The 17,121-nt window shown below is 43.2% G+C and overlaps 1 protein-coding gene across 4 annotated transcripts in view; it reads left to right on the top strand.

The window, feature by feature from the left end:
• NEK5 (NIMA related kinase 5) overlaps positions 1-17,121 on the top strand; it is a gene marked incomplete at its 3' end in the record, with an annotated part of 110,742 nt that overhangs the window by 59,825 nt on the left and 33,796 nt on the right. For all 4 annotated transcript variants that reach the window (XM_077484218.1, XM_077484221.1, XM_077484220.1 and 1 more), the window contains 4 exon segments: positions 3,659-3,745; positions 3,869-3,923; positions 6,213-6,413; positions 7,475-7,571. In XM_077484218.1, coding sequence (XP_077340344.1) covers positions 3,659-3,745; positions 3,869-3,923; positions 6,213-6,413; positions 7,475-7,571 — 440 coding nt within the window.

A 17,121-nucleotide genomic window follows, 5' to 3' on the forward strand; every position in this document is an offset into this window, starting at 1 on the left:
AACACCTAACACCTATACCAGTCCTGAAAAGAACTTTTGTGTACCAAATAGCTAGTGGTTTATCTCTCCCTACTCCACACAGGAACCTGTCCCTATCGTAACAGAAGAAAGAATGTAAAATGGCCACCGGATCGGGTGTATTTATAGGTTAGGGGGAATGTCCAAGTGTCCATGTGCTGTCATGTCTCAATTGGCTGTCCTGTATCACATGATAAACGTGTCACCAAAGGTTAAAGTTCTTGTATACATTAAACACGTAAGTCCGCCGCGGCGAACGACGGAAAAAGGCGTTCGAACGTGCGGACCGCGAATGTCGGAAATTCGCCGCGAAACGACCGCCGGGCGAAACGTTCGTCCATCACTACTCTCCAGGACATTTATCCCTGTTCCAATGGGATTCTGGAGTCCCGTGGTTCAGAGGGTCTGTTCTCCCAGCTGTTAGTTCCTAAAATGTTGCTCGCAGAAATAAAAACATATCATTGCGCAAGATTGCTGTATGATTAAATACACCCCCAGGCAAGTCCTACGTTCAGACCCCTCTCTGACTCATGACGTTCCCTCTGACCCATCTTCTCATGCCTCTACGCACTGGCTGCAGAGACAACAGGTGATTTCCTTCATTCGCACTTTCCCGCCCCGTGATGATCCGCTCGCTCAGCGGGGATCGCTCCGTTGTCCCCGCTGAGCCGGCTGCGGACAGGGCGGTCTCCGCACACGGTGCGGGGACCGCCCTGTCAGCTCTCCGCTCTCCTCTATGGGGATTGGATGCGCACGGACCGTCTGTCCGTGTTCATCCGATCCGCTCTGCAGACGGATAGAAAAATAGGATTTTCCTCCGTCTGCAGAATCGGACAGTAGCGGAGGCGGACGAAATCGGGTGTCTGCGGATGTTCATCCGCAGACACCCGCTATCCCATAGGGTATGAATGTATGCCCGTATTTCATCTTCAAACGGATTGGTGGAAATACGGACATATCGTCCGCATGTGTGAAAGGGGCCTAACATGTGGCTTATAATCCTGACCTTCCCCCATACACACATGCATGGAAGGAAGACCTGGGCCACTCCATCTCACCTGTAGACTGGCAAAAGTGCTTCATACTGACCCACAAAATGTCCATAGCCTCCAATTCTCAAGAAAAGGGGTTCAAGCTGTTGACCCGCTGGTACAGATGCCCTTCGACTTTGCACCGAATAAACTCGGCACTTCCGGATACTTGCTGCAGTTGCTTGTCATCTAAGGGAACCTTACTTCACATTTGGTGGGCATGCCTCCCTGTGAGGAAGTTCTGGCAAAAGATCCTTGACTTGTACTGCAAACTCATGGCGACCTCCATCGCACCCTCTCCTGAGATGGCTCTGCTATCTCTGCTCCCGGGACCACTTAAGTCAGTCAAGAAAGACGTTCTGCGTCACTTTTTGGCGGCTGCTAGAACGGTGTTGCCCAGACATTGGAAGTCGACGAGCATGCCTTCCCTGGGGGATTGGGCAATTGAAGTGGACCGAATTAATAGTTTGGAAAGACTGTTGTCACAGGAAACGGGTAGGGAGGAACAATTCTCTAAGACCTGGACCTCATGGTCAATGTTTCGATATTCCTCAGAGTTTATCTCATGGGCCACAGAGGACTCTACCGATACACCTGTGTGATCAGGGTGGAATGTATACCTTTTGATCCCTAAGCTCTTTACTGTCCAGACCCCTCTTTCCTCACTCTCCTCCCTCTTTCTTCCCTCCCCTATACAAGTTGCAGTAATACCCGATTACTTAAGCTATGACCTCCAGTCTCATTAGACCAGAATGGTGGCACATACAGAGCTTCCCCCCCAGAGTGAACGTTACCAGAATGAGAACAATAGCCCTAGACTACCTGTAATGAGTGGGCATCACTCGCTGAGAGGATAGTGGTGCGCACACACCCACTTTAACTTAGACTAATCATTGTAGGACTACAGGCTCTTCTACCATACTACCTAAATTGAAGCTCAAAACAAACACTTTAACATTGTGATAGTTCGACACCGCTGTAGTAGAGTGGATTTCTTTGTGGTTTCTTTTTTTATGTTTATGTAACAATGTAAAACGAATATGTTGGAATATTCTGTATTTTTTTTCTCTTTCCCCTCTTATCTTGCTTTTATATCTCAATAAAATAAGATTGAATTAAATACACCCCCAGGAAAATGTGGACTAATTCCCTCACATTTAGCAGGGCTAAAACACGCTCTTAAAACAATCAGAAATGCTCGCAGGCTTCCTCCTCATTGCACACCCGGTGTAATGAAATTCCGAGGTTGACGTCGCTGGCTCCTCCCAACGCGTTACTTCACAGGTCACAGGACTTTCTCAAGGGACATAAAGCCATGTGATGAACAGAACAGGATTTAAGCCGCACTTTGTGTATCGGTTGCCATAGTGACATATGAGTCATTGGATCATCAGGCCATCAATCATATTTATGCCTACTCCATATGTTAACAATTTTCTTTTAATTAATCCATTAATGCAAACGGTGATCTTTGTAAACATTTCTACAGGACAGATACATCTTCCTAACAAAACACATTATATTAAATTTGTAATACTTGATAAAAGCAATATATAGAATAAGCAAATATATAGCGCTCCAATTGAATACAATGTTATACGGCACTCCAACTAGTGGTGAACATTGGATATAGAATTCAATATAAACTACATATAGAAAACGAATTGATAAAAAATTAATAAAAATTAATTATAAAAATGTGATGGGATCAATTCAATTAATAACCAGATTACAGGTTATATAAAAATAATACCTAAAAATCAGAAATAAAACAATTTAAATCAAAATCAATATTCAACCCCATTGGCGAGAGAGTACCAACCTCTCTTGCCAATGGGTCGTTTTGTTCTTCCTATGTATTGCAATGAGCATGGACATTGCAACATGTATACTACCCCTTCTGTCCTGCATGAGATACAATCTTTCAATTGGTATTCTTTTTTAGTACTATTACATATATATCATTTTTGCATCTTTGTGTCACCAGATAGATAGATGCAGCTGAACTATTTTCACATCGCTGGTTGGGTCCATATCAGCGCTTTAGTATATTTTGTGCAAAATATTTCAGTTTACCATCATCCTCTATTATCTGTACACTATGCTGACCTAACTAACACCACTAAACTAAAATTTTAGGCTGATTTTCCTGGGATTATTGATACAACTCAGCTGGAGTAACAAATATCAGGAAATGTAGGTAGAGAGAGAAACTCTTCTCAGCTTTCACGATAAATATATCACAATGCATAGGTGCTTTGGAAAATAGACATGTAAATATGATAATATATAATATAGCAATTATTAATAATATAAGTATATATTAATTTGAAGCAATGGTTTTATTTTATTTTTTGATGCGTCATATTATAGACAAACCTGCCTATGCCATTGTAAATAGTAACACTGCTCTCTAGGTATTTTACTTGCGTGCACACAACTGAACTGTTTAAATCATGCAGCCATACAAGCTCCCTATGCGTATAATGATCATGTGACTGGCTTAATTCGTTACAACTTTGAATATTTTCCTGCAGCTATATAAATGTATTATTGGATGTACTTATTTACATATTAAGAATATTTTAATATGATTTTTCCCAATCAAGCACAATGGAATTGGCTCGTACATGTGTTGGGACCCCTTATTACCTTTCTCCAGAACTTTGTGAAAACAGGCCTTATAATAATAAGACGTAAGTGACATGTGATGTAAAACAAAACAAAAAAAACACCTGTAGCTAAATTTCAGCTAAGGAAGTTATAGTTCTATTTAGAATTCTAATATGATTTTTTTTTCCTTATTGTCTTTGTTTAAGGGATATCTGGTCTCTTGGCTGTGTGTTATATGAGCTGTGCGCCCTTAAACATCCTGTAAGTAGTGTAATTGGTAAAAAGAAGTCTTGTTATAAATGTATCTTTTTAGTCCTTTCTGACTCTTGGTATTTCTGCAGGCCAGCTCTCTGCACACCACGTTTGATACACTTGAAGCAAAAGTAAAATCCGCTATAGAATATTTTTTTGTTAGCAGTTTCCCAGGTGGGTTATGTCATAATGTGCTGGTATGCACATCATATTAGTACAATATGGCAGACTTCTCTGTCATATGGTGTCCTCCAGAACTGCAGTGGCATCAACCTAGTGGGCCCCTGGCACTTCCATCTTCGCCCGGTCTATTTTTTGGGTCCCGTGCCTTCGCCTACTTGATAGACCAGGCTGCGATGAGGTCACTTCCACGACTCAGTGAACATGACAGCTGACAGGCAGAAGGATGACTTTATGGCAGAGAAGACCAATATGGTCTCTTCTGTCATTAATACCCTGCCTGTCAGCCATTTGTATAAAATCAGCTTTACTTCCACTTTAAGGGCCTTTTTTTTTCCATTGCCAGGTCTTTCTTCAACCCTCCCATTTGCTGAGGCTTGGGACTAGCATGCAGAATGTGCATAGCCAATTTGTACACACATACAATGGCTAATTTAGAGGGGAGGGAATTAACCTACCAGCATATATTTAGAGTGTGGAGGAAACCAACAAATATAGTTTAAACTGAACAGTTAAGTTAAAGTGGTTCTAAATCCTCTCATATAGCCAGTGAACATGCTTTACAGAATTCAGGCCTCCCCCCCTCCCTGTCAGAACCAGGATCTGTCTTGTTTACAGATCCTCGTTCTGTGTAGTTTACCGGTGAGAACATCATGCGAGTGCCAGACACCCACAGATCGGATTCTGCTGTGAATTTTTCACAGCAGAAGTGACACGTCAGTGGTGTGTGCACAACCCCTGCAGGCAGAATCACGTGTATATATATATATGTGATCTGCCACACAGCTGCCACCCTGTAGCAGCAAAACTGCTATAGGGCGGTCGCTAAGTGAACTGGATTTGGGACTTGAGTAGACCTCATACTGGTGCCTTTAGACGTACTTTAATAAAATCTAGCGGTGTTTGGGATGAGGGTCACAACTATATATAATAAAAGCTATGGATAACTTTATTAAATATGCTAATATACCTGTATATTATTTTTTCATTAAATATTATTTTGTAATCGTGTACTTATTTTAGGTACACATTTTTTTCCACTCAGACTTCAGCACCAGTTTGGTGTCCAACCAATTTAAGAAATAAATACTTTCCCAACCTCCCTTTGTCTCATCTGACATGTCACCTGCCTATAAGATGCAGGGGTAAAGGGAAAACTGTTTATTATAGGAAGCAAAGACATTTTTTTGAGCTTTATCCAATTACTTGTTTCGAGAAATACATGGACACTGATTTACTAAATTGTGTGAATATTCACTCCAGTTATATAATTAATTATTCACAAAGGGTATACCTGCTTACTTATTTTATCAGTATGTTTTGGATCAACTGAATATTGACACAATTTATTGTGTGAACATTATCAATTCTTGCTACAGTGCTGATTAACAGACAGGTCTGTAGATGAATATCTAAGTTACTTTTTATTTCAAGCAAAAAAAAAAAAATGTATATGGAATAATGGGACCATACGTATGCCTGCTTCTGAATAACACATACACAGGGTTCCTTAAAGTGTTTGTTAACCCAAAAAAAAATTAAAAATACAGATCCTGGTCCTTTTAAAGCAGATTAAACAGCACAGTGCTTGTGCTGTGTAATCTGCCCTCCTCTAAACTGTGAAAAAACCTCCCTGAATCTGCCACTTCCTGTATGCCCTCTCTAAACAGACCATGATAACCAGGGCTACTGAGCCCTGATCACCATGGTCAAAGTGCGTCCCTCCATCATACGCTGCCCTGCTCTGCTCTCCTATCTCCCCCATCCTTCCTGCCTCTCAGCTCCCTCTCTGTCTCTGTCTCCACTCCGCCCCCCCCCCCCCCCCCCCCGCCGCTATTATTGAAAAAAAAAACCTAAAAAAAAAAAAAGGCTTAACAAACACTTTAAGTGAATGTTGCGTATGCTTTATCCTATATGTGTGTGTGTGTATGTGTGTGTATGTGTGTGTGTATATATATATATATATATATATATATACACACTGTATAATATCCTCCATTTAGACATTTGCTGTCTAGTACATTATGAAGATTATATATATATATATATGTGTGTATGTATTTATTTTAGTTGTTGAATTTCCTTTTAAATTAAATTTTTTTCTTCTAATTCTGTTAGTTTGAAGCAAGCAATTTGCGACAGCTGGTACTGAAAATTTGCCGTGGTCGGTATGATCCCCTTTCTCCAAGATATTCATATGATCTGAGAACACTTATTTCTCAGCTCTTTAAAATCTCTCCACGTGATCGACCATCCGTCACCTCTATATTGAAAAAGCCATTTTTAGAGAAACGCATACACTATTTTCTGACACCAGAGGTAGGTTTGTCTGTGTTCTCCATGTGATGCTTATACAGTGTATTTTACTTGGAAGGTTTGGCAATATAGCTACAGGGTCACATCAGTGTCTGGGCACGTAGGGGACAGAGCCTTCCTTGGCTGATATCACTGTCCTCCTACCCATAAGAAATCATCTGTTTGGAGATAGGACTGCAATCACCTAGTAAAAAAAGGACACATCCTACGCCACTGATTATCCAGATATTAACCTCTTGCCACTCATGTAATCAATATAGTAGAAAAGTGGACATGGGAGTATCGATTATCAGAGGAACAAAATTAGATGTTACCTTTTTTTTATTCTCCTGTGTTGATGCACATTTAGCTGGGTTTACAAGTGTTCTCATGCAAACAAAATGCCAGTTGCTTTCTGTTTTTTGAAAGCACTGGAACTGAACACAGTGGTGTGAACTAGGGTGATGGCAAGACCTTCATTTTACTGTGAAAGTGTTTTAAGATGCATTACATTTACATTACATTACCACTGCTGTTTTCATTTTCAAACCATGCCCCTCTACTAATTATTAATTTGTCTCCCCAAAAATCATGAGTTTAAAAGCCTTTTTTTTTTTTAGTCACTTTATTTATTTTATTTATTTATTTTTGCCACCTGTTTTCCATGCAAGAGATTTCAATTCATTTCCTGTGCTGTAGACACAACAAGAAATTAAGAGCACATCTTTCTAAAGTGAAGTAAATCTCCCCCTAGATAACTGTCACTGGAGGAAATGTAACCATTGGAAGATTTCTGAAAATGTCACAATTTTTTATCACTCATTCAGTAAGAAAAACGATTCTCCCTAGAGGAGACGGAGACAGTAATACATACATAACTGGGTCTCTAATCATTTTACATTCTATCCAAACCCTCCCCCCTCTTCCCCCCATACAAGGTTCACCTTTAGATATACTTTAATCAAACCCAATATCGTTCCCAGGCATTCTTTTGTTGTCCACATTTGACATATCAGTATTACCATATACCATATACCATAGTATGGTATATGAATTAAATAATAAATGTCATGTTGGCCTTTCAGTTAATAGAGGAGGAGTTCAGTCATACTGTGCTGCATAAGAAAAAGCCTCTACCTGTGAAACAAGCACGAGCACCAGTCACCCCAAAAGCATCTCCAGGTAATATTTAAAACTTTTAATAACCTTACCGTTAATAGCATGTTAGCGTATTAATAGTGTATTAACCTTACCGTGTCGTGTTAGAGAGTATTAAAAGCTCACATGGTAGCAGCACTGACAACATAGCAGCCTTATGCGGGCCATACATGGATTGAATTCCAAACAAATTTTCTTTCAAAAATCAGAAATTTGGTGCGTTTTGTGATACGATGATACCACCATTGATTTTGAAATTTGACCAACCAAGCCTTCAATTTCAGATCATGTTGCTACAGAAAAGAAGTTTTGTGGCCGGGAATCTTCTTTCCTTTTGGGAAATTTTCTTTTCTTGTGCTCACGCACATTTCTTTTTCGATTTATATATCTCACATGATTCTCCCATCATTGATTAACAAATCGTTAATTTTTGAAAAAAATTTCCAACATGCCCAATTACACAAATTCTATGGCCGCACAAAAATCGTCAGTTGCTGTGTCCCACTAATGGTGCGAAATTTGAACGAAAATTCTTTGAAATTATTTTCTAAAGAAAATTCTTTCAGGATTCGAACCATGTATAGCTGGCATTAGGTACTGCCAGTGTGAGCCATCACCTGTAAGGGTTTGTCTCCTAATCACATAAAAATCTCATATAAAAATAAATCTCATGTTTTGCTTAATGTTACCAGCATTACTTCTACAAATGTGACCCACTACAATAAATCAGCATTGGTTGTATAATCACTGAGGTAGCCCATATCTCACATTTCGCATCCTTATCTATAGAGCCGGTTCACATATCCCTGCAGCAGGTCTGGTGCATTTTGCAGAAAAACACTGTGCGTCTTTTGGTCCGTTTCGGCTGTGAATTAAGCCCAAAATTCAAGCTGAAATCGGACCTGAAACAGTGAACCAGGATGCACCGGACCCCTGCTGTAAGCCGCATGCGGATCATATGTGAACCAAGCCTAAAAGATTTGAACATATAGACAACTACTGAATCATTTTTAAAACAATAGAACTACTAAGGCCGCGTACACACGGGCGGACTGTTCGCCCAACTTTGTCCGCTGAACAGTGTTTGGGCGGACAGTCCGCTCGTGTGTGGGCTTTCAGCGGACAGTTTCAGCGGACAGTTTGACGGACAAGGTTTTTCGGAATTTCCGAAAAACTGTCCGCTGAAACCTTGTTTCAGCGAACAGTCCGCTCGTGTGTAGGCTTGTTCGTCAAACAAAGTTGCGCGCATGCTCAGAAAGGATTTTCACGCCGAAAGCTATAATGCAGTGTATAGGACGTCGTATTTTTCGTCCCGTCGTACGTGCCGTTCACGTCATCGCGCATGGTTTCAGCAAACTGTTCGTCCGTCGTGTGTGGCCATGTCCGTCCATGCTAAGTTTGAGCGGACTGTTTGCCGAAACTGTTTGACGGACAAAGTTGGGCGAACAGTCCCTGCGTGTGTACGCGGCCTTACAGTTAAACAACTCAATGACATTAACAGTTTAATTACCATCAATTTGACAGTGATTAATAGAAGTGACAACTTTGAAAATCCAATAACAATAAGAAACAACAACAACATCTCACTGAAGTAAAAAAAAGACAGGGATAAATACATATAACATTGAATGTACATTCCAATAGCAAGTAGTACAATATATTATTATTCAAAAATGGTAATGCTAAGACACTAATATTCATATATGATGGGCAGCCGAAAGATTGGTCTTAGGAGCGGGCACAGGAGCCAAACAAGGAAGGGCGCAGAATACATCGAGACCCCAACCAGAGTATTTCACCTAGAATATATTACCTATATTGATAAATGAGTACACAAAATGATACACCCTAGTAAATACCAGGTATATGCCCCCTTTCACACCAACAATATTTCCAAAAGCAAAAAACAATCAGTGCCCTTACCGGGCACATAATCCAAAAAAGTAATACTTGATATTACCAATCTGGTTAGTAGGGGGCTAAAGCTGGGAAGGCTGTAGGCCAAATTGCCCCCAAAGAAGATGGAATCCAATAAAAAAACAGTTGTACTCATAAATATATTCCCAGGATGAAAAGCAAAAACGTTGCCCCCACAGCGAACGGCTAAAACAAATATGGATAACAGGGTCTATATAATAAACCAGGCCAGACAAAAAGCAGAGTATACAAACAATTCAGAATAAGGATAAGATAATTTACCTAATATCAGATATTATAATCTGGCATTACATATGTGTTACACTGCTGTGGCCAGTAGTCAACTGGGAGAAGAGGAAGGAAAGCGTCCAAAAAGAAACGGAGGAAACACATACACAATATTGTGTAATTTTCAGAGCTAAACCATCTGATGAAAAAGATTAAGGTTTAAAATTTAAATGAAAAGGCATGCATCTGCAAGCTGATACATGAAAGTGCAACCATGTGAATGGTAAGTGGATTGAAAGTTCTGGGGGTTGAACCCGTAAAAATTTGTCTCTAAAAAAGTCTCTAAATGGAGGCTGTAAAGGGAGCGAGGCTGTTTCAGGTGCGGGAACCTGATCACTGTGAACAAAAGGAAAGCAAAAGGAGGAGAGAGGAGCGCCAAGCCAATCCTTTAAACAGCTTAGGAATTTACTCGGCTAACACATGAGCACTGTGTGTTAGCTGCAGCTGGAGCCTCGATAAGCCTCATGGAGACGTCGGCTGATTGGCCAAACAACGTGTCTGCGGCTCCCCAGTTTGACAGCCCTGGACCACTCCCACCCAGAGACACACAGCCGACGCCTCCATATGGCTTATTGAGGCTCCAGCTGTGGCTAATACACGGCGCTTCTGGATCCCTCAATAGAGAATTTCTGGCGATCCTCCTGTGCTCCTGCGATGCTGCACGTGGAAGCTCCCACTCGCTCTAGCACGTGCAAGTGCACCAACATTTTTCATGCACGTTTTCAGTGTTGTTTTATACTTATATACTGAATAAATTCCTGTTTAAAGGATTGGCTTGGTGCTTCTCTCTCCTCCTTTTGCTTTTGTTTTGTCCAAAAAGAAAAGCCATCCAATGGGGGTCTAAGGTATAAAAAGATAACTGGTGTTGGCCATCACTGCACTAGTATAGACCAGCGATACCAATTCAGATTCCGCCATAGTAGAGAACAATTCTTCCTTCATATCTCACTGTGCCGCCAAACCTATACGATCAAAAGAGAGCCCGGCAACTGCTCCCAGCCCTTATATACTCCCACAGCCACCTGGCGTCCCACGTGGTGCATCTAAGATGGCACTGATGTCATGATGCTGGATGCGTGACATCTTTGCATATGTGTTAAATGCGCATGGCGGCCTCCGCATAAAAGCACACCTCCGAAACCGCCCTGCCCCCCTAGCCTCACACATAAGAAGAGGAGGTGGAGCAGGAAGGGCGGCCCAAACATGTAAGCCCGGCCCAGGAGACAGAGAAGGGAGACAAAGCAATGCAGAGGCAATGCACAGTTAAACAACTCATTGATATAAAAGTAAAATAATCTGAATTTTTGACACCATAATAATATAAATTATAAACCATATTTGCAGTAAAGATATACAGTATATTATCAGCAAAGAAGGCCAAGGTATACTAAAGCAATTGTCATTATTCAAAAACTTTTTGACTTATTAAGCTGGCTATAGATTGAAATTTGTCTGGTTCAGCAAGGACTAGCCAAATTTCGATCCGAGTGGTCACCCATGTTTAACAGAAGTTGATCTTTAGATCGACTTCTTTCAAATTGGAATGTTTGAAAACTTTTGTTGGCTGCAGCTGCTGATCAGTGTATTCTGACAGTGCAGAGACCTGCTGTCAGAATACAATGTCAAGGTGGCAGGGGATGGAGGGTTAATTCCTCCATCCACCTCGCTTTTTTTCAATTAGCTCCCTGGCCGAACGAAAAAAAACAAATCATCTATGACCAGCTTTTTAGTCAAGTGAACTTGACATACATAAATGGGTTGATTTACTAAAACTGGAGAGTGCAAAATCTGGTGCAGCTCTGCAAAGAAACCAATCAGCTTCCAGGTTTTATTGTCAAAGCTTAACTAGACAAGCTCACTTTAGATGCTGATTGGTTACTGTACACAGCTGCACCAGATTCTGTGTGCACCAGTTTTAGTAAATCTCCCCCAAAGAGTCTTCTTTCTGGACTTGTCTACAGCATTACATTGGATGTCCTCAGAAGCTCTCAGTTTTCCTGACTGTGATCTGCTTTCATTTCATTTTGTACACCCTCCCCCTACTTATATAAAGCACTATGGAGACCCCTTTGATGTTGGTGTAGATGCATATTACCTAGAAACTTCTTACTAGACTTCAAACTATGCCTGTGTTTCCCCATTCTTGATTAGTGATGGCCGAACGGTTCGCCCGGCGGTCGTTTCGCGGCGAATTTCCGACTTTCGCCGTCCGCGGGTTCGAACGCCTTTTTCCGTCGTTCGCCCCGGCGGACTTACGTGTTTAATGTATACAAGAACTTTAACCTTTCGTGACACGTTTATCATGTGTTACAGGACAACCAATTGAGACATGACAGCTCATGGACACTTGGACATTCCCCCTAACCTATAAATACACCCGATCCGGTGGCCATTTTACATTCTTTCTTCTGTCACTGTAGGGAAAGGATCCTGTGTGGAGTAGGGACAGAGAAAACGCTAGCTATTTGGTACACAAAAGTTCTTTTCAGGACTGGTATAGGTGTTAGGTCAGCAGCCTGAGTTTCTTTTGTCAGTTTAGATAAAGGGACAGAGCGCTGTATGCTGCTATTTTAGGGACAGCTCAGCCAGATTAGTCTTTCTTCATCATCATCATCATCATCATCATTAGCTGTTACTATCAGGTCCACAAAAGAGCTGTTCCAGCTAATCGTTCCAGCCTACTCTTTTTTGCCAATTTGTATAGGGACAGGCAGGAAGCAGTGTGTCAGGCAGTGAGGATAATTTTAAAGACTTGCTGTTACTATTAGTTCCACAAAGGTTCTTTTCAGGACTGGTATCAGTGGTACGGTAATAGGCTTGTACACGTATAATATTCTTTCTTCCAAATATAGAAAGAATATTATACTTGACTGCTGCCCTTCTGCTGCAGTCTGCTAATCATTCACAACTCACTTGTTCCACAAAAGTTCTTATAAGGACTGGTAACTTGGTCTGTCTAGGGTGCTACGGTACATAGGCTTGGGTGCGGTACAGTCTGCTGTTCTGTAAGGACCGCTATCGGTCCACAATAGATAGGGTTGCCGTGCACTACTGCTGACCGCTGCCCTATACTGCAGCAGTCCTTCAGCGGTATAGGGACTGACGCACAGTCTGCTAAACACTAATACACAACCTGCTTGGTCCACAAAAGTTCTTATAAGGACTGGTAACTTGGTATAGGGTGCTACGGTACATAGGCCTGAGTGCGTTACAGTCTGCTGTTCTGTAAGGACCGCTATCGGTCCACAATACATAGGGTTGACGTGCACTACTGCTGACCGCTGCCCTATACTGCAGCAGTCCTTCAGCGGTATAGGGACTGACGCACAGTCTGCTAAACACTAACACACAACCTGCTTGGTCCACAAAAGTTCTTATAAGGACTGGTAACTTGGTATAGGGTGCTACGGTACATAGGCCTGAGTGCAGTACAGTCTGCTGTTCTGTAAGGACTGCTATCGGTCCACAATACATAGGGTTGCCGTGCACTACTGCTGACCGCTGCCCTATACTGCAGCAGTCCTTCAGCGGTATAGGGACTGACGCATTGTCTGCTAAACACTAATACACAACCTGCTTGGTCCACAAAAGTTCTTATAAGGACTGGTAACTTGGTATAGGGTGCTACGGTACATAGGCCTGAGTGCGTTACAGTCTGCTGTTCTGTAAGGACCGCTATCGGTCCACAATACATAGGGTTGACGTGCACTACTGCTGACCGCTGCCCTATACTGCAGCAGTCCTTCAGCGGTATAGGGACTGACGCACAGTCTGCTAAACACTAACACACAACCTGCTTGGTCCACAAAAGTTCTTATAAGGACTGGTAACTTGGTATAGGGTGCTACGGTACATAGGCCTGAGTGCAGTACAGTCTGCTGTTCTGTAAGGACTGCTATCGGTCCACAATACATAGGGTTGCCGTGCACTACTGCTGACCGCTGCCCTATACTGCAGCAGTCCTTCAGCGGTATAGGGACTGACGCATTGTCTGCTAAACACTAATACACAACCTGCTTGGTCCACAAAAGTTCTTATAAGGACTGGTAACTTGGTATAGGGTGCTACGGTACATAGGCCTGAGTGCGTTACAGTCTGCTGTTCTGTAAGGACCGCTATCGGTCCACAATACATAGGGTTGCCGTGCACTACTGCTGACCGCTGCCCTATACTGCAGCAGTCCTTCATTGGTATAGGGACTGACGTACAGTCTGCTAATCACTAACACACAACCTGCTTGGTCCACAAAAGTTCTTATAAGGACTGGTAACTTGGTATAGGGTGCTACGGTACATAGGCCTGAGTGCGTTACAGTCTGCTGTTCTGTAAGGACCGCTATCGGTCCACAATACATAGGGTTGCCGTGCACTACTGCTGACCGCTGCCCTATACTGCAGCAGTCCTTCATTGGTATAGGGACTGACGTACAGTCTGCTAATCACTAACACACAACCTGCTTGGTCCACAAAAGTTCTTATAAGGACTGGTAACTTGGTATAGGGTGCTACGGTACATAGGCCTGAGTGCAGTACAGTCTGCTGTTCTGTAAGGACCGCTATCGGTCCACAATACATAGGGTTGCCGTGCACTACTGCTGACCGCTGCCCTATACTGCAGCAGTCCTTCATTGGTATAGGGACTGACGTACAGTCTGCTAATCACTAACACACAACCTGCTTGGTCCACAAAAGTTCTTATAAGGACTGGTAACTTGGTATAGGGTGCTACGGTACATAGGCCTGAGTGCGTTACAGTCTGCTGTTCTGTAAGGACCGCTATCGGTCCACAATACATAGGGTTGCCGTGCACTACTGCTGACCGCTGCCCTATACTGCAGCAGTCCTTCATTGGTATAGGGACTGACGTACAGTCTGCTAATCACTAACACACAACCTGCTTGGTCCACAAAAGTTTTTATAAGGACTGGTAACTTGGTATAGGGTGCTACGGTACATAGGCCTGAGTGCAGTACAGTCTGCTGTTCTGTAAGGACCGCTATCGGTCCACAATACATAGGGTTGACGTGCACTACTGCTGACCGCTGCCCTATACTGCAGCAGTCCTTCAGCGGTATAGGGACTGACGCACAGTCTGCTAAACACTAACACACAACCTGCTTGGTCCACAAAAGTTCTTATAAGGACTGGTAACTTGGTATAGGGTGCTACGGTACATAGGCCTGAGTGCAGTACAGTCTGCTGTTCTGTAAGGACTGCTATCGGTCCACAATACATAGGGTTGCCGTGCACTACTGCTGACCGCTGCCCTATACTGCAGCAGTCCTTCAGCGGTATAGGGACTGACGCATTGTCTGCTAAACACTAATACACAACCTGCTTGGTCCACAAAAGTTCTTATAAGGACTGGTAACTTGGTATAGGGTGCTACGGTACATAGGCCTGAGTGCGTTACAGTCTGCTGTTCTGTAAGGACCGCTATCGGTCCACAATACATAGGGTTGCCGTGCACTACTGCTGACCGCTGCCCTATACTGCAGCAGTCCTTCATTGGTATAGGGACTGACGTACAGTCTGCTAATCACTAACACACAACCTGCTTGGTCCACAAAAGTTCTTATAAGGACTGGTAACTTGGTATAGGGTGCTACGGTACATAGGCCTGAGTGCAGTACAGTCTGCTGTTCTGTAAGGACCGCTATCGGTCCACAATACATAGGGTTGCCGTGCACTACTGCTGACCGCTGCCCTATACTGCAGCAGTCCTTCATTGGTATAGGGACTGACGTACAGTCTGCTAATCACTAACACACAACCTGCTTGGTCCACAAAAGTTCTTATAAGGACTGGTAACTTGGTATAGGGTGCTACGGTACATAGGCCTGAGTGCGTTACAGTCTGCTGTTCTGTAAGGACCGCTATCGGTCCACAATACATAGGGTTGCCGTGCACTACTGCTGACCGCTGCCCTATACTGCAGCAGTCCTTCATTGGTATAGGGACTGACGTACAGTCTGCTAATCACTAACACACAACCTGCTTGGTCCACAAAAGTTCTTATAAGGACTGGTAACTTGGTATAGGGTGCTACGGTACATAGGCCTGAGTGCGTTACAGTCTGCTGTTCTGTAAGGACCGCTATCGGTCCACAATACATAGGGTTGCCGTGCACTACTGCTGACCGCTGCCCTATACTGCAGCAGTCCTTCATTGGTATAGGGACTGACGTACAGTCTGCTAATCACTAACACACAACCTGCTTGGTCCACAAAAGTTCTTATAAGGACTGGTAACTTGGTATAGGGTGCTACGGTACATAGGCCTGAGTGCAGTACAGTCTGCTGTTCTGTAAGGACCGCTATCGGTCCACAATACATAGGGTTGCCGTGCACTACTGCTGACCGCTGCCCTATACTGCAGCAGTCCTTCATTGGTATAGGGACTGACGTACAGTCTGCTAATCACTAACACACAACCTGCTTGGTCCACAAAAGTTCTTATAAGGACTGGTAACTTGGTATAGGGTGCTACGGTACATAGGCCTGAGTGCGTTACAGTCTGCTGTTCTGTAAGGACCGCTATCGGTCCACAATACATAGGGTTGCCGTGCACTACTGCTGACCGCTGCCCTATACTGCAGCAGTCCTTCATTGGTATAGGGACTGACGTACAGTCTGCTAATCACTAACACACAACCTGCTTGGTCCACAAAAGTTTTTATAAGGACTGGTAACTTGGTATAGGGTGCTACGGTACATAGGCCTGAGTGCAGTACAGTCTGCTGTTCTGTAAGGACCGCTATCGGTCCACAATACATAGGGTTGACGTGCACTACTGCTGACCGCTGCCCTATACTGCAGCAGTCCTTCAGCGGTATAGGGACTGACGCACAGTCTGCTAAACACTAACACACAACCTGCTTGGTCCACAAAAGTTCTTATAAGGACTGGTAACTTGGTATAGGGTGCTACGGTACATAGGCCTGAGTGCAGTACAGTCTGCTGTTCTGTAAGGACTGCTATCGGTCCACAATACATAGGGTTGCCGTGCACTACTGCTGACCGCTGCCCTATACTGCAGCAGTCCTTCAGCGGTATAGGGACTGACGCATTGTCTGCTAAACACTAATACACAACCTGCTTGGTCCACAAAAGTTCTTATAAGGACTGGTAACTTGGTATAGGGTGCTACGGTACATAGGCCTGAGTGCGTTACAGTCTGCTGTTCTGTAAGGACCGCTATCGGTCCACAATACATAGGGTTGCCGTGCACTACTGCTGACCGCTGCCCTATACTGCAGCAGTCCTTCATTGGTATAGGGACTGACGTACAGTCTGCTAATCACTAACACACAACCTGCTTGGTCCACAAAAGTTCTTATAAGGACTGGTAACTTGGTATAGGGTGCTACG

Source organism: Lithobates pipiens, unplaced genomic scaffold (assembly GCF_037356315.1).
Source record: "Lithobates pipiens isolate NorthernLeopardFrog02 unplaced genomic scaffold, aLitPip1_a1.2 Scaffold_16, whole genome shotgun sequence".
Taxonomy (NCBI): domain Eukaryota; kingdom Metazoa; phylum Chordata; class Amphibia; order Anura; family Ranidae; genus Lithobates; species Lithobates pipiens.